The sequence below is a fragment of the Echinococcus granulosus genome (assembly GCF_000524195.1).
Source record: "Echinococcus granulosus chromosome Unknown EG_S00195, whole genome shotgun sequence".
Taxonomy (NCBI): domain Eukaryota; kingdom Metazoa; phylum Platyhelminthes; class Cestoda; order Cyclophyllidea; family Taeniidae; genus Echinococcus; species Echinococcus granulosus.
The window spans coordinates 45,594-67,904 of NW_020170575.1; the positions used below are offsets into that span (position 1 = coordinate 45,594).

General features: G+C 40.7%; 1 protein-coding gene across 1 annotated transcript; it reads right to left on the reverse strand. All coding sequences in view use genetic code 11, as the record gives it.

Moving 5' to 3' along the window:
• Nucleotides 1-27: 27 nt before the first annotated feature.
• On the reverse strand, nucleotides 28-21,790 carry EGR_10164 (Transmembrane protein; the record flags this gene model as incomplete). Its single annotated transcript, XM_024499413.1, has 11 exons — nucleotides 28-432; nucleotides 1,668-1,731; nucleotides 1,805-1,880; nucleotides 1,959-2,022; nucleotides 3,052-3,290; nucleotides 6,406-6,578; nucleotides 8,954-9,212; nucleotides 10,924-11,305; nucleotides 15,475-15,552; nucleotides 19,090-19,329; nucleotides 21,758-21,790. The coding sequence occupies 11 exons, from the start codon at nucleotides 21,788-21,790 to the stop codon at nucleotides 28-30; spliced, it is 2,013 nt and encodes a 670-aa protein (XP_024346176.1).
• Nucleotides 21,791-22,311: the final 521 nt, after the last annotated feature.

Genomic DNA, 22,311 nt, shown 5'->3' on the forward strand with positions numbered 1-22,311 from the left:
GGTGAGAAAGGATGCAGCATCAGTAGATTAGCTGAAGAACCGCAGCAGACGAGATATAAGTCGTTTTTCCCGCTTGGGATCGCCTCCGGCTGTTAAAATGGCAGAGGTGGATGAGAGGTCGAGGCCGGCAGCAGCAACGATGGGTGGGGGTCCACCTAAACCTTGAGGTACGGGGTAGCTGTCACGATGTACATTTGCCGTCAGGCGTTCTAGACAGACGGCTTCTTCTTCGAGCTGCTCCAGAGCACTGTTGCGGGAGATGAGGTGGCGTGCACGTTTCTCCAAGTGCACACGGATATCGCAATGTTTCTTGGTGGGATCCACTGGCCAACGATCCACAGCCTCCTGCAGGCGCACAGTGAGTGCCACCGGGGGACAGTTGTTCGCAGTAGCTAGGCAACGGCGAATGATGTAGGGTGGCATCATACGCATCTGGCAAGGAAATACGTACCATTGATATACAAATGGATAGCTGATTACATTTAACTTTTGCTAATGACGCAGAAAAAATTTTGCGCACAATGGGCTAGTAACATGGTGGAAAATTGACTTTGCGCTCAAAACCAGGTCAGATGTCGCCATAAACAGTGTAATATTAAAAACTAGCAACGAGAAATGATACTTTAAATGAACCCAATTACTTCTCGTTAATGTGTCTGTGGGATTATTGTTGCAAAATGCCAGGAATTCAATGCGAATCAGTCTACTTTGAAAGTATAAATGAAGCAGACCAATGCGCTCGTCAAGCTAGTGTCAAAAAAGAGCCATTAGAATACAATCAGTAGCGGAAACCACCACCTCCGAATACCCTTGACCTACACATAGCGCTAAAGTAGCTAAGAAGTAAAACAAGTTGTGTTGATAATATTACAAAATACATTACAATTTCGATGAAGACTTCAACTTTTGTAACAAATTGACCATAATTTTTTTATATATGTCCCATCAAAGAGTTGCTGTTTGGGTTAAAAAGTAGAGTTATCTAAGCAGCTTCAAATTGTGGCCGTAGCGAGCTTTAATTCACGCACTTAAAACAAATTCCCCATAATCAGTGTAGGGCCTACCTAGTTACTGAAGACCAACCCATACGACTCTTAGGACCGCATCTCCCCACTGTATTCTTCACTTAACACACTTATGCACTTAAACGGCTCTTAAGTAATTCATTTTCTTCACACCCATGCGCAGAGGTCTAATGAGTGCTCCCCCTTACGTTTAAACTGCCAACCCAAGCTACCCGCCACGCACGAATCGGCACCCGCACCATTACCACTCCTCAAAACCCAATAAAGTACGAATCCATCCGTCCAAAATCCCGCTCTGTTACTGCAAAATAATCAAGAATCTGGTAAAAAGAATAAAAAACACTAGCCGGAAAAATCCATAATAATTTGTGAGTCTTTTCTTCGCCTGGAATGGTAGTTCTGTGCATTTTTCGATTGAACCCACGCATCAAAACAGGGAAACCGCTGCAACAGTGCAATCACCACATTACCCGGGCGCCATTGGTAACGCAAGATCATATCTTCGATTGCTTCACGAGTCTACAAAAAGACGCTCCAGATTGCAAAATTGATTATATCACTTCAAATGCAGCGTGTAGCCATTGATATGCAACAGTAGTTACTCTCATGATTTAAAATATCAGTTTTGCGTGGACTACTCACCCTATCCGCCAATTGCTCATCGGTTTCGCCTATCCGTGGGTAGATTGGATCACCGATGTGGGTTCTGTCAGAAAATGAAAAAGTACCACTCCCTTGCCTACCAAGTGAGTCATAGAAATCAATTTCTGACAACTAACCGTAACTTGACCGGGAAGTAGCCATAGAACAGACCAAACGGTAGTCGCGTGAACTCGTAGAGTCGACGTAGCCAACCTACACCAGATAAGCAATTAATATTTCCAAAGATGCTAACAAGTAAGAAGATAATATCGAAAAGAAAATTAAACCTACATTTGCCGTATTGAACGAGACGAATGCCCTCACGAATATTTTCCGTGAACACGGGATAAATAGGCTGGATGGAACAACAATGAAATAAATTTGTCTTCCATTTATGGAAGGTATACCAGATTTGCATTTGTTATACATTTGGAATTTCATAAAATTGCGATGACTTGTAAGAAAAAGCCACCCATACGAAAGGGAACCTAAAATAAAGCCAAGTCAGTGCACAATGCAGATGAACTAGAAGCGACAGTGAATACATGCATGAATTATTATTTTGATGATATTACAACTAATCTAAAGACTAGTGAAGTAAAGCATTGGGCCAGAATTGGTTGCGCTGAAACCGCATTTGCTTATGGTACGCATTGGAAAGCGCGATTGCTTCCATGCCGCATCGCATTATCTTCCGCGCTGATGACAGGCCGCTTCACCCATTCCCACCAATGCTACTTGTCCTAGCTCTCTTGTACACGTCTGCGGAGTCCGTCCGGAAAAGAATTTGGATTTAGACAGCCTTTATAAGAAAAAAGCGCGTCTTAAGCGGCGGATACTACTTTTCTTTACCAGCATTGTCTCGTGCCGCGTTCTTATGCCTATTCCAGGAGTTTAACCCGTATTAGCAAGACGGCTTTGGTCTAGACAGATGGGTCAGAACGATTTAACTGCCCCAGCACAGACCGTCTGTATTGGCATTCAGTGTGAGCAGTTTTTACGATTGCAAATACCCATAAAAGATTCTGCTGTATTCATGATGCCCACTTAAAGGCGCAACCCTTGTGCGACTTCACACGACAGGTTATGCATCTTGCCAGTAGCAAGATGCCCTGCCTACTCCTCCACCTAGCTCTTAAAAAAAACAAGTCTATATGCCTCAACGTCACTACATCTTCAAGGGTAATAAAGGAGCTACAACTTATTGGGGTAGGCGCAAAAAAAAATCCGTGATATTAAGTTTGCAAAAAAACAGATGCCGTTCCGCCACAAACACACTGACCACATGCCGACGTAAAGATGGTAGGATAGCCATGTCAAATACGAAGGACTAACACAAATTCACACACACACAAGCTGACAAGTGTGTGTAGGCAAAACTCACACGCTTTGCCTTGATGGCGATGCGTGCGAATCCACGACGCTTGCCCCAGAGCACGGAGTAGTACTCGTCGGAGAACAGGGCCTCGCGAACACCTCCTGGGGAGAGGAGTAACACTTCACCGGCTTGGGACGAGACCGTCCTCATCTCTTCATCACCTTCTTGTTGCTCCTTTTCTTGCTCCGCCCTGGTGGAAGTTTCACCGATCTCTATTGCGTCATGATTTCTGGCATCTAGTATTTCTAAGGGATAAATTAGCAAAGTGGATTTATTACAACACCCCTAGACTACGCGTCACCCGGTAGGGAAATTGAGAATTTGATAGAGTTCAATGAAAGGGGAAACTATTTTATCAATTAAATGCGTCCTCTATATCACCACAGTACCCCTCTGATGCTGACTTTAGTAACTTCCAAGCATGTACCCCGATCAGCTTTTTCTTCGAAGAAAAAACAGCCCAACTAGGGGTCGTGCGATATCGAATAAGCCCCGCAATACGACCTCTCTTCAAATTTCCAACATATTTTAAAGCTGCTACCCGCAAAATTTCCCGAGGACAAACGGCAAATACTATTTTGCACACAGAGATAACCAAAGTTTATAATTGCAGTACTTATTGGGAAGATATCCATAACAAACTTCGAATTTGTGTCAGGTTTATTCTTTACCGATACAGTAATGTTTTCCAATTCACATGAAGTATGTTCACAACGAGATTAACAGACTCTTCGAGTAAATAAACACAACAGGTCAAAGAGACGTAAGCTGGATGAGCTACTTATGACAGTAAAGAAGAGCCCGTATGTGTGCATGCCCAAAGCAAAAAGTTCGCAGTAGCACTAAAACATCACAATGTGTACAAAGCAGCCCACAAAATTGTGATTTACTGCAAAGCTGCGCTTTCCAACTGCAATGCAGTTATTATTTAAAACAAGTATGGCAAATGAAAAATATGTCAGGAGACCGATTCGTCAGTGGCGGTGAAGACGGGCGTTCAAGTCAAGATTAAAAAATGCACAAAAGATATTAAGCTTCCAATTCAGGCTATTCTTGATCCATCATCTCAGAATGCCTTCAAAAGAGACTCTTCCAGACGAAACCATGACGGCATATCTGAGGTTTGAGATGGAGGACTTCACAATTTAATCGTACATAAAGTTGTTCAATGAGACATGGGTTTTGCAAACGTTGAGTTAACTGCCCTAACGACCTTATTCTCCGTTTTCTACCGTGAGACGAGAAAGGCTCCGAAAAATACCTTTGTAGTCGGTTTTTGCGAATTAAAAACATAGCTGCTAAAGATTCTAATACATTCGTTAAAAAAAGTTTCCATTTTGGTTCACTGAATTCAGCTTTCACACATTCGAAACAGGCTTTCAAATGGCTTTTTAAAACGGATTTAAGGAACAGACAGATGTTAGCATTTTAAGAGTCAAAGTATCCTTCAACTTTTGTTAAGACCTGCTTTTTTTTCAAAACGTCATAAGGACAAGCAATCAGTTCCCTTTTGGTGCTATGACTTGGTACAAGGCAGGAATTTCAGTCTGTCATTCAAATTAATTGGCTCCTTATGACTGCAGCTCACCTTTTCCACCTCACTTGCAGTATACTCAGTAAGATAGATAAATGTTACAAAGGAACAAATACAGGGTAAGTCTATGCGTGTCGGGTAAGCAACGACGGAAATCAGACTTCAAACCCAGACTACTTCCAATCTCACATTTTAGATCTTCTTAAATGGAAGGTGCATTCTAAGTAGGATCTAAATTTTATAGACGTGGTGAAAAATAATTTACTCCCACTAGAAAAGGAATTAAATCTATGCATCTGTATTATAGAACACGATTCGGAAACGGTAGCTGTGACACTAAAGGAACATTATTATCTACCGGCATTTCCGGTTTTGTACATGAGATAGTGCGCTCCAGTGTTTGAAGAAAATACTGTGACTATAACCAGCATGAGATTTTTTACTTCGGTACTTACTAACCTAGAGTGAAGACCAGAAGGCGAAAAGAGTTATACGTAAAGAAGTTAAAAATTCTACCGTGGCGCTTACTCTGTAATGAAGTAAGCAGATTGTCAGCTTAACACCCTTGAACATAGCCACATTTAGGCGAGATGGGATAAGAGATAAACAGTGAAGTTAAAAGCACGTTTCATTTTTCACTTATGATGTGTCCGTCTGAAGTTATTCTCGGTTCACCATCCTTGCATTCAATCCCTAACGTGCAAATTTTAAAGCTATTGTAATTTTGAAGTGGAAAAATTTACACGAACAAATACCCACCGGGGAGATGATGGGCACAAAGAGGCTTGAGAAACACACCTTCTACATCAAACTCCAAAACATCTAATGTTTCCTGCTTAGTATAATTTATTTTAAGGTTCATTCTTAGAATATCTCAAAGATGCACGACAAGCCCACCATCGTTTCTCATAATGGTGCGTTTGAGATGGAGAAGGCATTGAAAACTATACTACACGCAGAAGGAACTATTTGACTAGTTAAAAAGATAGAAATTTGATCCAAAGAAAGATAGTAAAGATATCCTTGTCCCACTCTTTTTAAATATTGTAACGAAAATTACTAGGGAAAGTGGCAATTCGGCTCATTTTATCAACAGCGTCTGGCGGTATTTTATAATGTAACTCTGACTCACGACTATCACCATAAGCTTGCTTTGTGCATAACAAATCCACACTTTAATCACACTCCTTTTTTTCTATTGCCATAGCGTTTTAAGATTGAATCCACTTCATACGTGGCAAACTCAAAGAAAAAAACACCCATTTTCCCAAGCTAAGGTTGTTCAACGCACTCACCTTTGACAATTTAAATCACAAAAAGGTCTTGTCTTTGATCACTCGGCCACCTTTCCTCTTGCCTACGAGATTTGCCACCCCAGAAGTATTTCCATAGTTAAAAGGATGAAAATCATACCAGTAATGCTAACAAGCTCTCTCGATTAACACTCCAAGATATCCCTAGTTCGTTTAAGAAAAGAAGTGAGAGATAAAGTTCTATTACTGTGAAATAAAATTTAGTGTATTTTACCTACTCATTACCCAAAAATCATAGAATGAGGGATGGTATTTTACTGCATTAGAAGTAACTTTGCCAATATATACCAAGAAAAGATTCCACAAAAATGGTGCATTGGTGATATGTAAAAAAAAATGATGATTTGGACTTAAGCGTACTACAATTCCGTAAACTTAGCTTTTTGACAAATACACAAAAATACAACTATATCACTAAGAAAAGAAGAGTTCAAGCACACCAAAAAAAAGGTGGAAGTAGTGACCCCACTTCGGTAGGAAAAAAGTACGAGAAAGACATAGCAAGAGACGAACTCGGGTTGTTGGAGTTGCTGTTGCTCCGGAGTGATTTGCTGGATTCAGCTAAGGTAGGATTGAGCAGAGCAACGCACTCTTCCACCGAACCCTCAAGGGCACAGGTCAGTCGGAGGATCCGTTGAAGTCCCGGTAGTCGGAAGAGAAAGCGATCCACCACTGGGATTGGCAGTCTAAAAGGCAAAGGTTTAAAAGGTGCACACGTATATATAGCTACCTTGCCTACTTGTTTATAAGCATGGGCATATGCTCCCAAAGTGGATGCTTGGTCGACCTTAACATGTTCGTCACCAGCGTCACACACACATGCAGTCCCGATTCTCTTACCTGAGCCTGCACACGACATATACGCATGTGAATTACAGTAGAGGAGAAGTACAAGATACAAACCATTGGTATCCTATTAGGGAATGAAAGTGACACTGCCGGACTATTGTTCTCCAAGTAACCAATGAGCCGAGGTTTTCTTAATTGCGCTTCCTATTAGTGGGTCAGACTGGAATCTTTTTTACCTGAAAATCGGGATTGTGCAATAAAATACAGCAATCTGTGCAAAGACTCTAACTCTATCTTATGTAGCGGTAAAAGTGGGTGACACCTACTGACACGATTCAGCAAACGTAAAATTGCTACATACTCCACCGCTGCGGTTCTTCAGTCTCCACAGGTTTATATTGCTAGCTTAAAAGCATGACATTCTGTTGAGACCATTCCTGCTGTCACTCTCAATAAACTCCACTGTACATTTATAAGGGAATCATACTCAGAAGTATGCATCTTGCAACAACTTCAAAGAGGACTTAGGGACTATAACTTTACAGACAGAGGAAATGAGATGTGCATAACAAAAATATTAAATGAAAATCCCAATCTTTCATTGACTCCAACAGAAAGGCACCTAAGAATGTAAAGTACAGGGCACATAACACCCATTAATAAAAACAAGTGGGGAAACTCGAAGGATATCCGGGAGGTAACCAATAGTTTTGCAAAAACAGAGTATATACAACTCCTGGTGAGAAATGGAGGACTCTGAAGCAGGAAACCAAAGTTCCGAGCTTGGTAAAGCCATTAATCGCGTGGATAGAAGTTGGGCCCAAGATTAAAGCTTAGACTACACCACGAAAGAAAACCCATATGATGGGGAGTAAAATTTTGCCACTCAATGAATCATGCAGAGCAAAAAACAGAGCAAACGGGAATTACAAGGTTGAGAATAGAATTTTGATCAAAGGAGAGCTGAATGGCCGATTTCCCAGAGGTTCTGATTACTGTGGCAATTCCACTTACATGGATGTGCCAGTGTTCTACGCACTGGTGTTCAATCAGTCAGGCGATCTACCAGATAGCAAGCAACAGAGGATTGAGCAAAGCAAGTGCTCTTAAGTTTCTGTAATTGTTAGGAACAAGCCACAGAACAGAACATCAAAATAATCAGCAACAATAACAACAGGAAAAAGGAGAGATATTACCCAAATGGAGCCACTTGGAAAATGGAAGTTGAATCTCTAAACTACCTACTCTCATCTACTACTTCAGCTCCACTATCAAATAGACGTTGAACTGAAATGTTGAATCGAAGGGATTACAGGTTTTTCTAATAATTCTTTGAACAGCAGAAAATAAATAGGTATTGAATGAGAACCAAACTCCAAGCAAAAATGATTTCAATCACAGATTCTAACACAAAGGGAGCAGACATGGTTAGGCTTGAAGTGCAAGACTGAGGAGCAGAAAAGGCAGACCAAGGAGGCAATCATTGGACCAGATGATACATAAAAAAGCTGAACAAGGAAACATGTTTTCACCTTGTACTTTGATGGCACTGTTTACGATATGGTAAGCTCGATGGAAGAAATTCCAAACTGGAATTACTCTGACGTTCCCGTAAGAACATAAGCTTCTCCAAATGTGCTTCTTAAAGTGGCAATTCATTCAACATAGAAGCAAGAAAACTTAAAGACAATGAGGTAATGAGGGCAATTGGTACCATGAGAGGTTAAAAAATGGAGTTATTAACAAACTAAAAAAAGACGCTACTCCCAAATACAGCCACTCAACTAATAGGAAATAAAGCGACATACCTTCAGCATATGCGCAATACTTCAGCAACAGTGCCGAGGCGATGATGGTTCTTTCATTTCAGTGAAAAAGACATCAACGTAAAACTGCGAGGACAAGATAAAACAGTTTCTTCACCCACATAGAGTTGCAAAACAAATGACTTCGGTACAGGAACTCAGATTCATCGACTACCACGAGTACAGTATAGCATTAGGGAAATCTTCGCATGCCCTAAACTAGTCAGGAATTAGGTGCAGAGTCGAACCTCCAAGTAATTGACATGGGATGGCGAAAAAAGATTGCACAGTTGAGATCAGTAATACTACCACACCCATTGGGGTCTGGATTCAAGATAAGCCAGCAACAGTTGGAAGAAATGAGCTTTCAACAGCCATTCTTACGGTGATAGGTTTACCGGAATGGCAGTCAGGAAAACTGTAAGCAAAATAAACTACAGAGGTCAACAATACAGGTAAACACCCACCGGTTTCGCTTAATGATATGCCTCGCGATGAAGTAGTAGGCGTCAAGGGGTATAGTGCCGTGATAATAGACGAGAAAAGCGCCCTCTCCGGGTGCGGGCAACTTCTCCATGCCCACCACTTCGTAACCGTGGAAGGCCCGACCGTGCGCCTCCCACATCACCGCCACCAATCGACGCAAGAGGTGATCAGTGTTCAGGTACGGCTCTTCAGTACTACTGCTGCTTCCACTGCTACTGGCGGCGGTGCCTCGCAGACCACCTGGATCGATGGTACGAAGAGTGAGAATGATATTAACTCCATACGGACCATTTGAAATTAAGATATTACTTGACATAGTGGCTTTGATAGCAATCCAAAACTGATGATACTGCTGCTAACTTAAAGACACCTTGACTTTGTATACTTAATGGCAGAGATTAAATCGCTGCGAAAGGCTATATTACAGCGTATTCAGAAGTGAATGGAGCGTTGTCACAGTGGACCATTGCGAGGAGGCGGTGAGGTCCCGTATGCAGGTCACATAATTCCCTGGGTGGGATAATTCGAACGATAGACCAATTTTGTGACTTTTCATATTAGCCAATCCTGATCACTTAGTCGTGAGTCCCATCGTAATACCGCTGTTTGCTGTGTAAGTTTGTCCATTCTAATTACAGATAAAATAAGGGGTGCCACCGTAGTGGTACTACGAGCAGTAATAGCTCAACGGCCGTCACCGTTACCATCCAGCCGGCACGTGAAATACACGATTCTGGGGTCCTCATCGACCCATAACCTGCCCTGCGGCAAAGTTGCACAAGAGATGCGTCCTTGTATGAATATCATGAATATAGCACAATCTTTCACGGGCATTTGCAATTGCAAAAACCTAGCTCGCGCTGAATGCCAATGCAGACGAGCTGTTTTGGGGTGGTTAAATCATACCGACCCATTTGTCCAGGCCAAAGCCATCTTGTGGGTAGGGACTAAAGCTTGGGATAGGTGTAAAAACGGGACAGGAGACAATGCTGGAAAGGTAGTAGCGGACGGTCAAAATGTGCCCTTTCCTCCTATGGCCGCTATTTAAACTCATTTGCCTGGTTTAATCTAAACACTCCTCGTGTACCGAGTAATGTCCACCAGTATGATGCTTGGAATCAATCCATCTTAAGGTAATATAACGAGTTCACAAATGCGGGTAGTGCACAACGAACTGCGCGGCGCTGTGGCCTACCTGATCGATAGGTCATTGCTTTGACCTGTTTTCATTGGCCGATCTTGGCCAGTTGACCTTCAGCTTATCTAACAATTGACCAAGTGAAAAAAATTATAGTTGTTCTGGCTATCCAGCTTCCTAAAAGTAAAGAATTAAGCAACCTAATATTGTTGGAACGGCAGCAACGTCAGGCTTTGTCACTACAAACTTGGGGATATTTCGAGGTATGTATCCGCCGCTTCCAATAATTTCAGCAAATCACTATTCATTGCATTGCATATTTATTATTCGGTTCCATATTACGATGAGAGAAAGTGATTCTAACACTAGACACCGCCAACGCCTCAAGGGAAAATTAGTCAATACGGCCTAGATATTTCACTGGTTTAGTATGACCAGCAATAACACCGCCAAATAGATGAATTTAACTGCTTCCCAAAAACTAGGGAACGATAACTATCCTTAGAACAAGAACAACTGACATCCATCTCATTATTTTAAATTTGACCAATCTGTTTGGAACACAATTTGGCGCAAACAATGGTCACAGCTTGACAGAGGATGCACCTCGCATAAGTTTGAGATATTGGGCTTCTGTAAAAAAGCCAGAGCGTTGCACATGACACCGGTATCGAACATGAAGAAATAATGCTGGTGATAGTAGTGGCAGCAGAGTAGTGCTGTCCATCAGAAGTGGTGGTGGAGATAGCAACAACGATTTCTTTGAGTACTAGCGATTTTGAAGATAGTGTTGACGGGGGGATGGGGACCTACCAATGAGCCAGTCACGAAGACAGTAGAGTTGAACCAGAAAAGCGGTGAAGTAGAGAAGGGCGACAAAGGCGATAGGAAGAAGAAAAAGGATGCCGAGAGGCCACAGCCACGCCATGCATGCGACGAGGTAGCGTGCCACCGAGGGCACGTGCCGCGTGATCACGGCTAGAAGAGGTAGAAGGAGATCCGGTGCCAGGGAAACCACCGATGCTTGTGACTCCTCTGTTTCACACGCCTCTGTGCAATGAGGTGGTGGTGAATTGAGGACGAGGTATAGCACAGCCATGGAGGCGAGGAGAGAAGTAGTACAGAAAAAGAGCATCACGGGGAGCACCGAGCCAGGGCAAAACATCCGAATGCGTGTAGGTGTGCTCTTTTGTGTCTGAAACGGGCACAAAGCGGAGGCACCTAGGTGTAAAGATGTTGGCATGGCTGATGTGGAAGGAAGATGCTGGTCTTAACCGTACACTTAACCACTAGAAACGTCTCCATGGATTTCAGCCAACACTTTGGGGACATGGTATTCCGTTTGCGCCATTGCTGCCAGTATGCTCATCTGTACATTTATGATAAAATTCTATCCAAACTTACACATTTGATAACCTTTTCAGTCGAAATTTTTAACTAAAGCAGCATATTGGTCTCGGATAGCACCGCATATAATGTGATTGACGTACGTTGATGTTTATGCGCCAGGGCAAACGGAATTCAGATGGGTACGGAATAGTAAAGCGGAAGCATTGCGGATTGGTGAAGTGGATAGTTGCAACACTCCTGTAAACAGCCGTAATGCATTGCAATGAGCTTGTGGGTAGCTGGCCAGACTGCAGGCAACCATTAAATGGAGTCATGTAGATTATAAAGGCTCCTCTACAGCATTCAGCCAAAGTAAAATATCTCGACAGAATTTAACCAAAATGGTTGCGAGAAACACAAACCTCACGAATCAAATGGTCTGAATAACTGTTTTGAGGGAAACTACTTAGAAGCTGTATCGGTTAATTGTGAACTGACGAAGAGCATTAATTGCAATCGGCCCTCGAGTGATTTTGTACCCAATGCCGTTTTCTAAATCAACCGGCAGGTTTCTGACGATTCCAAAATACCATCAAAAGGATGTATTTCCCAGTCTCAAATGTTAAATCACCATTAAATTAGAGCTGCCGATAGTTTTGACATTTCTCACTGGCTGTCCATCTTAAATGGTAAAAAATCAGAGTATCCAACATATATTTTGGCTTATAGTTACTCCCCAAATAGTCTTATGAGGTTTTAAAAACCAAGAACAACATAACAGCACAGCACCCAAGAAAAAAGGCCTCGGTGGAAAACACCGTTCTGACTGAAAGTTTCCATCCTAACCACTATCGAGTTACGTGAGTGACCTGACTTAACGTCGATACAGAGAAATCACCCCATGAAAGAAGTGTTGGACGGATCTGTTTCAAGATAGGCACAGATTAACCACAACAATCTGATCAGTGCTACTATTTCAGAGTATTAGATTCTTGGAATCATATCAGCAAGCAGTAACAGAATATAGCTACATAAAGGATTTGTTCACCCATACAATAGCACAGCGAACCACACGTAAATGGTACAAAAAATGGACCTGTCGAGATATATAGTCCCTATGACACCGACTATAGGAGGTGAGAAGACATTAAATATACACACGCAGGTCTTGAAATGCAGCCACGAGCGCTACATTTGAACGCAGACGATGTGACACGTAGCACGGAACGAGTTAAACAATAGCTGTTAAAAAATGTATAATTTTAATGCACTAACACTTTGGACACTGATAGCACGTGTGTATATTTCTGATGAAGTCGCCATAAATACTGCAACGCACGAAGAATGCGATAAATAAAAGGCATGCTCTACCATGGTAAACCATGATAATGCGACGCACTTAAGCCTAGCTACTTCAACCGAAGGTAACTAGGACAATATACTCTGAGATGCGATTACCAGGATAAATAAGCATCTTCAATGAAGCGGTACCGGCCCGATAAAGGTGTAAGGAGGGGCTGGTATCGTCGACATCATCACAACCACGGAGCACAAAATACGTTTGAATGATAGCTGCTGCTGCAGGTTACTTAGATTTTTACAGCGAGAATAATGCTTGACTTAGCAAACACCCTGAATATGTATTAAATATAACCTGATTTGCTACAGCCGATGCATACGTCCCAGACTCGATTTATTTAAAATATTGGACGAACTTTAGGCACTTTGGTTACCAGAAGTTAGGCCAACTTGTTTATACACATGTGCTTAGTAACGATGGAATTTGTACATACATAAATAACAATAGCAAAAATGAACACATGTAACATTGTCGTTGTAATAACTACGAATATAACAGACGGCGAAACAAGTAAATATAGGGGCTGAATGATAAAAAATATTTGCAGACCAGGAAAGCTAGGCCAGCAGTACACCTTCAAGAACGCAAAATGTTTCGTAATTATGACTTTCGTGTAGTTATGGTAATATGACAAGTGTTTTTAAAACTCAAAATTAAGCAAGCAACATGAAAAAAGTACTGAATTAGGCGGAAATATTGAATAAAACCGATAAATATAAACCAAAAACACTATACTCCAAACACATAAGGTTTCCTCGATAACAATACAGAAAGGGTCAGTTTTCAACCTCGCTTAATGGAAATACAAGCCGGACATGTAATTGGAAAAAGTCCTCACAGGCTACGGTTAGTGATCAAGGGGGCTGTAATAGCTTTTAAGTGTGACTACGCCAGTATTATAGGCTGGCTTTGCAAATCAATGCAGAATGCAGCGCTAGAGAAGCATCCGGATACACTTTTTGACTGAAACGGGTTATCTGAAAACTAAGAAAACACATTTGTCGTTTAAAATAACCATAGGACAATAAATGCAAAAAATTTAAATTTTGGTGCTAGAGACTCTTAAGGTTAGCAATACGAACATGTGTTTAGGAAATGTAAGGGTAAGGTAAAGAAAATGGTTAAAATATTTGACGGTGAATTTGTTGCACATGAACCCAGCGATGCTTGCTGAATCAGAACAGATAAGATAAAGAGAGCACAAGTTCATAAAATGGTCATTAAATTCTATTAGAAGGTCCTCCGAATCCCAGTCAATTCGCGTAAAACAACATAGGAATAACATGCATGAAGAAAGGATACCTTGAAGGAAGTTGAATGGAGCGGACGTATAGCGATGATTTCAAACAAAGTTAGCCCAGACTCCCTGAGAATAGACATCTGCTAAAAACTGCACTGTTTTGCGATTTTTAACTAATTTCGGCAATTCCAGGTTCGTCAAAATTTTTACAGTGCTACTTTACCTATTTCAGATAGCAGATTTTTAAAGCGTTTGCTGCATAGGAGAGGTGCTTTTGATGGACCACTGATCACCTGATTTAATTTTTCCTCCGTATTCTACTAAGCCAGATTGCGAGTACTACCCAAGGCATATGTGCGAATCCGTGTTCTTCTGCGCTGTTTAGGTCCTCTTCACCAATTAAGCTATTCTGTAATACGATAGTGGTTTATCCCTCGGTTCTGGTGAGGCGCCACTTTTGTACTTTGAATTAGCCCCCTTGTGCCTCACTGGGTGGGCTGGACTTTTGGGCCATGCCAATAGCCCAGACACCCTCTCCGTGCTGAATATATATATTCTGCCCGAGTATTGTGTCTTCTTACGTCTTCAGAGAGTCTCGGGACGCTACAATTCAGTCCTCTTCAATTACAATCACATAGCTAATCTTTTGATTTACCTTGTTTGAGACAGCAAACAACGCATCGCTATGGCAAGTTACATATATTTTTTACTTTTTGGTCTCCAAAAAAGTGACTTTTATGGACGCGTGACGTACCGAGACTCGCCCGAATTCGAAAAAAGGTATAATACTCAGGCAGAATATGTTTTACCGATCTCAACAGGACTTCAAGCTGCTGGCACGTTCTGGATGCCAACCAACTTGGCAAAGGGAAAATGGTGGAGCATCTGCGTGGCCCCGTTACCAAAACCGAGAGTTACGCAACCCACGAACGCATTGCACTAAACTACCTTTTTGCCCCTTTATCTCACCAAATGGCGAAAACCACATCTGCGAAGCATAAATTTAATCCAGAATACTCGTCAGCACTATACTGACCTAGACTGATTAATTTACCAGCCCCAACAGCATTAAAATGCAGCTTCAACAAAAGCTGATGCAAGCCAATTCAATCAACCAACCACATTGTAAAAAGATGACATCAAATTATTAACAAATTTTTTGCAACAGGGTCATTTACGTAGCCCATCTATATGTAACATCTTAGTTTCACGCGCTCACACTCTGCACACACCGAACCGCACACCTTTCGTTTACATACTTTAGCTGAACTTCTATGTTACTTTCTAGTAACAAAAGGCCATACACGTCACAAAGCAAAGGCACTCCACTAATCTCTCTTTAAAAAAGTAGAAGGTAGCAACAATATAAAATGCATTATTTCTATGCCAAGTTCCTGATGGGTTGGTGGTGCTTTGAAAAAGTGTCAATACGCACCTCCTTCATTGAGCCATTTTCATCGGTTTGTTCCAACTCAGAGTTCTGGCTCGGGTCTCTGGATTGGCCATCCTTACTCTACAAAATAGAAGGTCACAATCTTGTTATTTATCGCCCGACCAAATACGAGAATCGAATTGTGTCAACAGACGTTTCACAAATCCAGTTGGATACATACATGCATTTTCTGCCTCCTCAATCTGACTCCATGACAAAGAAAGCTGTGGGCCAACACTTTTATAGCGTCTTTGGAGATATAAAAAGTGCTTTAGACAAACAGGAATTGATACGTTAAAAATGCTTGCAAGTACCCTATTTAAGTACCAGTCCACGCACCCTATGATGAAATCTACCAGAAAATAAAAGGGTGTCAAAATGCGATATCATTTTGGGTACAAATGCTCCAACACAGAGGTTTGATTAAGTCAATGGTCTTTTCCACCAAGGTAATGGACAGAATGAATTTGGTTAAACCCCTAGCTACTTGTCTTTAAGAAAAAATAAGAAGATGAAATGGGTTCAATCGCATCTGCTATGTATAGATTTCGGAGTTATTTGATTCGATAAAAATACAAAGAGTAGAAGAAAGCAGCTATGGTAAAGTGAAAGCCATAAAGTATGTTCCACTTGTTCCGGTAGAATTTCTGATCTACTAAAAGAATAGCGAGCGCTTTAACTTGTAAAAAGTCCCACTTCATTCAACTTACTCATTAGTTGCAGCGGAATTGGAAAATTCGTTCATAGAATCTAACACGTTTCCAAAATCATTTTTACTTAACTTCCTTTTGATGATCGAGGTAGAATGATGATCCTGTTTCCCATGGCAGTAATACATTTTGACAGGTGTGGCAAGATCGTATCTGAATGAGTAAATCGTGGCTGACAAAGTAGCAACCCAGTCCACTCTCATTATTTTATCCCATCTCATTACGATATGGCGCCAGCTGTAAAAATCACCTGGTTTCCCTAAATGTGACATGACTGTACGTGTAAAGCAACCTGTGCATTTCCAGGTTACTAGCTTTTCAACGGCAATTACAGTAGAAGCAGAGAAGAAACCCTAATAGTGTAAATCCACTCGTTTTACTTTTGAGAATGTCTCCCAGCTACGAGTAAATCCAAAGTAAATCAAAAGAGAGTAAAAAAATCCACTGGCTGCTATTTTGATTTCAATTGCCTGAGTTTCACTACGTCCCCTGTGCGTTCTTCGTTGCCAACTTGTCGCCTACCCAGTTGGTATCTAATTAACCATTTCCAAATATAACATGTTGAAAGTTAATGATTGAAGCCCCCAAAGGATTGTTCTGTTGCACTAGAACAATAAAGGTTTAAATGGAGAACTCTTAATTTCCTTCTGTCAAGACGTATACGCAGCATTAGAAATAGCCTCAACCTCTAAAGCTGGGCTAAATTCAGTTTACCAATCTAGAGTAAAAATTGCAGCCATTAGTAAAATAAACTCATAGCCGAGATAATAAATTGTTCACCACTCATTTCCATTCATCCATAGTTCGATCAACTCCATAACTTTTTTATGACAAACTACACCTGCTTTAGTTTTTGTTATGGAAAAGGATAACGAGAGTGATTTAAAGTCGTCACGCATTCTTTAGATGAACATTTTCTAAACACTCACTCGCATTGTCAGCTTGAATTATTCCATGTTAGCCTTCTAGTAGTACTAAAATTGCAATGACTAAGCCAGTCACAGTCATAGTGAATGCACGAATCTCGCCAATTCCTAGATGATCTCGAGGGAAAGAATCAGTAAAGCATCACTTCCTTATGCCACTTTTACCTTTCATTAATATTTCTCTAAAAGTGAGAAGGTACCATGTCAACTAAGGCTAGATTACAATCCCTTTAAATGATGACTTTGAGAACGGTAGTTTTCTTTCATTTCAGTGAAACAGAGGGATCACAGAAGCTGGGAGAAGCGAAACTCTTGATAGTTTAATGCTTCTCCGGAGACGATACAAAATTCGGTTTTAAGTGGCCTAGTTATGAGTAAGAAGAAAGTATTCCGTCAATGCTAAATGCATCCCATCACCCATTTCTTTAGAAATGTCTGGCTTATAGCACAGTGACGATTGATGAATTGAGTACGGCGGTGAAACAAAATTGCCACACCTAACGATGCGTGGGTAGTGTTCTGCGTACGTAGACTTCGCTTCGGAAAACCACGCCAATTCAAGCTCCAGATGCCATTCATAAAATAGGCTTTTTCCACGATGTTATGTGGTTATTGAGATAGTGGATTGGAAATAATTTCAATAATATCCTCTTTTTGGTCTTATTTTTTCTAACCGCCTAAGGACATTTATTAATAAGTGATTTGTTAAGAAAATGACATTAGACAGTAAATGCATCTATTCTGAAGTCATTTACTCCTCGGATATTCCCCTTGAACATGTAAGGGTTCTCCAGTCCACATACATATCTATCAGCTCGAAAAGTATGCTTCTGATTGCTAATGCAATTGAGGAATTTAGATTAAATGACGGTCTTCAGGAGGTCCCATTACTTCTGAGCTCTGTGTCATCTCAATTTGCCAAACAGGAAAAAAATTGTCACCAAGGTGACTATCAGAGAAAACTCAAAAAGAAGGAAGATTTACAAGCATTACAGATGACCTAAGCTACGTGCTTGTACACTGCCCTCTGACTCCAAGGGAGCGTTGGAAGCATGTGTTGTCTTATTTCATGGATGAGCAGATACTAACAAAAAATATGAAGAATCAGTAACAGGGAATCTCTCCTCTTCTGTGTCTATAAAATTAAGAAATTATGCATAGTGGATTAGGGAAAATGTGTACGATACGTTACAAAATAAATTCTCCTATCCGCCACCCACACTTCCTTTGGAAATTTCCTGCAAGAACCACGCACATACGCATAAAATACAAAAGCAATCGACTCTCAAGATGAAGTGAGGATTTTTTAGAAAGCAAAAATCGTTAAATGTGACACATATAGCAAAAGTGACGACAAAATATTATTCTCTTGGAAAAATTAGTAAGACTAAGTTATCCGCTATTTTAATGTAAGCTAGAATACCGAAGAAAAACTAGACACAAAAGCCTATCATAATCCAATTCCCTGATCCAGGTTCCGATTTGACTGCCACAATTGGCGCCATTTGTAACTAATTGATGGTCCAATTAAGACTCGAGGAAGCTAAGAAGGGAATTTTCCCTTTGAAAAATGAAATGAAACGCATGAAGAATTACAAAATCCTTGCTGCTAGCATCAAAACGAAATTACGAGCTTTGAGACGACTATATACTTATTTAAATGCTGTTATCTAGCACATCAAATTATGAAAATGTTGCTGGTACAGCTAGTTTATGCAACCCAAGTATGTTATCGCTAGACATTAATAAATATTTGACGAGTAGAAAGTTTGAACGTAGAAGGATTGAAACTGGAATGAACTATTTCAAAATGCAAAAGCAAAGCCAACCCTGAGGTATTTTATTTTTGTGTATATTTCTGGAGTGAAGCATCTATCTCACTACCCCTCACATATGTCTTTGTACTGACTTGGCTTAAAAATTCGACATTGCGGGGGGGTTAAATCTGAGGAACGAAGTAAAATAAGAAGTGGAAAACGTACAAGGTTGTATAAGAGTAGGCCGGTCATGGCGAGGCCGAGGCCGAAGAAAGTCATGCCAGAGACAGGGGTAGCAAAGAAGACGATGGCAGTGAGAATGACGACAAAGCGCTTCATCACGCTGGCCACTGAGTAGCCCAGTGCCGTGAGGTGATTCAGCATCACAATAGCCACGAGGTTCTGTAAGCAACGCGCCACTCCGTCCAAAAACAACAAGTAGGCGACCTTTCTGAACTGGGTCAGCTGAATCAAGACAGAGGTGTTGACTGAAGGTTTCGGGCGTATATGATTCAAGCGTCAATTAATCCGGGTAAACTTCCAGTCTTTTATGTGACAAGGTCGATGAATTCCGCATAGTAATAAGATCAAAAAGTATCTGTAGTGCTTTGTTTAAAGCATACATTTTTAAATGGTCAAAAAAGATGAGACAAACCCACTGGAACACTTTAAAGCAAAATGACAATAACGTTTCCTCTTAGGCGTAAAGTTTTAGCAAAATTTTCAAAGCCTTTAGTCCCACTGGTTTATCCGAATTTAAGCCTCTAGTTTACTTGGTATCAAACCAGGTATACCTAAATATTTGGTCACAAAAGCGTTAATTCTGGTAATGAATGCAAGAGAAAAAGGTTAATTAAAATAAAAAAGAACTATACATTATTTAAAGTACAGAGGTTGGTAGCACTATATCTGGCATTTTTCAGAAAATCAAGATGATGCGATAGTTCTTAAAACCGAGATAGTCTTAACATCCAGAACAAAAACATCACTATATCATGTAAATTTGTTATAATATTGTATCAATGACGATTGACTTAATAAGCTAGTGGTGTTGTTAATATTTCGGGAAGCTTCAAAATCCTTCCTAACTTTCTGTGAAAGGAAAACACACATGCAATTAAACTACTCGCGAGTTCTTAGCATTTAAAGTCTCAACACAATTATGAAACGAATATAAAAAACACTAGGCAAACAATATTACAAAGTTAAACGGATATAAATAATGCAACTACAACAAAGATTTACTGACGCCTCCAAAAGACGTTATGTATTCTTCAGAATAATGATGTTTACCAGTTGGGTTCTATCAGTGCAAATCATCCTTCGAAGGTCCACAAAAGCCCAAACAGGAAAAATGCAAAAGACACTGGCACTGGCTACAACAAACATAATGTCACTTGCGTGGAGACTTGAAGACGTCAGAACCTATTAGCGAAGAATTACCTTATGAGTAGATGCATGCACCCACGCAAGTGTATCAAAGTTCACACACTAAATTACCATTTTCATATAAATACTAGAGACAGCGGTGCCCATAGCTGATAAAAGACCAATAATTAGCCCTTCTGATGTCAATGACATCTCTGTTTTTGACGCAATCATGACTCCAGAAAGAATAACCAATAGTGCTGTGTAAGTCTACAAAGGAATAAATGGTACGTGTAATAAATCAAGGCAAAGTTTAAGGTATGATTAGGATGAGTTGTATGCAATTTTGAGCTAACAAAGCATTAGCTACATCAAGATTAGAGCTCTTAAAAAAGTATACAACGAAGCAGTGGAATTAAATGATGTAGTAAATGGAATTACCTTAAATGAATAGCGCTTTCCGAGACAACATGAAGTAGCAACAACAAATATTGGAACTGATGTCTTAACTATTTTATAAGAAAAGAAGTCAGACCTACTTGTATGAATATATGCTGCTGACAACATGGCCATCCCAAAATGAAAAAGTGCTATGGAAAGTGCGTTGAGAAAGCCCAAAGTGAAGAAAGCTTTTAACTCTGCTTTCACTTCACCAAATATCTCACGAAGTGTTGAATAACCAGACACAGTGGACAGGAGGTATCCTAAGACAACTGTGTGCACAAGTTGATTTATGGTTGCCGTTAGCGGGTATCCGAAAACAAGCAAAAGAGACTTGTTTGTCAGGGTGCTGACCGAAGAAACTGAATACCACAAAATCCAAACAATAAAAATATACGCCTTATCATAGCACATGATCCCGGATTTTAATAAATTTGCGCCTTATTTGAGACCCGATGCGCAAGGTTGAAGCAACGAAAGGCGATCCCAGTGGTTACTACGGTGATCCATGAGTAGATAAACATTAACCTGCATAAACACTTACTAAACCATGGGCAATCTGCAATCTATATAAACCCATTAAGCATCTTAAGTCTAGAAAAGTTGCTTACAAAAACATTCACGTTTGTAAGGTAACCAAAACGCCTGCACATTTACGGTTTTTTGGTTTAAGGTGTGATGTAGATACCAGGGAAAGTATAATACGATGGTTGTTTAACCTCCGATTTTAATTAAGAGTAACTTTTCCAACCTGGCTATTGTACGCAGCTGAGCGGTCAGGACTCCGGGCCATGCCAGTAGCTTTAGTGCTTTCCGTATGCTAAATAAATATTTTCTGCCCGGGTATTATGTCGCCTAAAGTCTTCAAAAAAGTCTCGGAGCACCAAGTAAGGCAAGTCAAGCGTTTGTTTAAAAATCAAAAGGAAATGTAGTCTATTTTAATGGATTTCGTACAACTTCGCTAATTTTGATTATTCCTGTTGAAAGTATTAGTTAAAATTCCTTTTCACCACCCTTGATTGTAGCGTCTTGAGACTTTTCCGAAAACGAAAGGAGACATTATACTCTGGCAAAATATACATACTTGGCACAGAGACGGTGTTTGGGCCACTGGCATGATCCAAAGGCTAGCCCATCTAAAGAAGTACAAAGGCCAAGTCAAAAGTGGATCCCTGCCAACAAGGTGAGATAAACAACCATCGTATCGCATCGATATTATTGCAACTAAGTCACTTCAAAAAGGGTAAGATTTGTGTCCGTCTGCTTCTCAGATAATTATGTCGCAGCTCAAAAATACAATTTGCTAAGGTACGACGAGGTGATTGCCAACGTATATACCTGAGCTTTTAGTAAGCATACAGAGCCCCAAATCTTCCTTGTGCTCGAAAGGGGTCATAGTAGTACGCAGAAGGTATACTAGTGGGGTATAAATGAGCTGTGGCTACTGTCGTGGCCCGATAGCCATGCCGTCGAGCACGATTTGCTGATCAAGTGTAATACTATAGTGGTTTATCCCTCGGTTCTGGGGAGGCGCCACTTTTGTACTTTAAAGTAGCCCCCTTGTACCTCACTGGGTGGGCTGGCCTTTTGGGCCATGCCAATAGCCCAGACACCTTTTCCGTGCTGAAAATATGTATT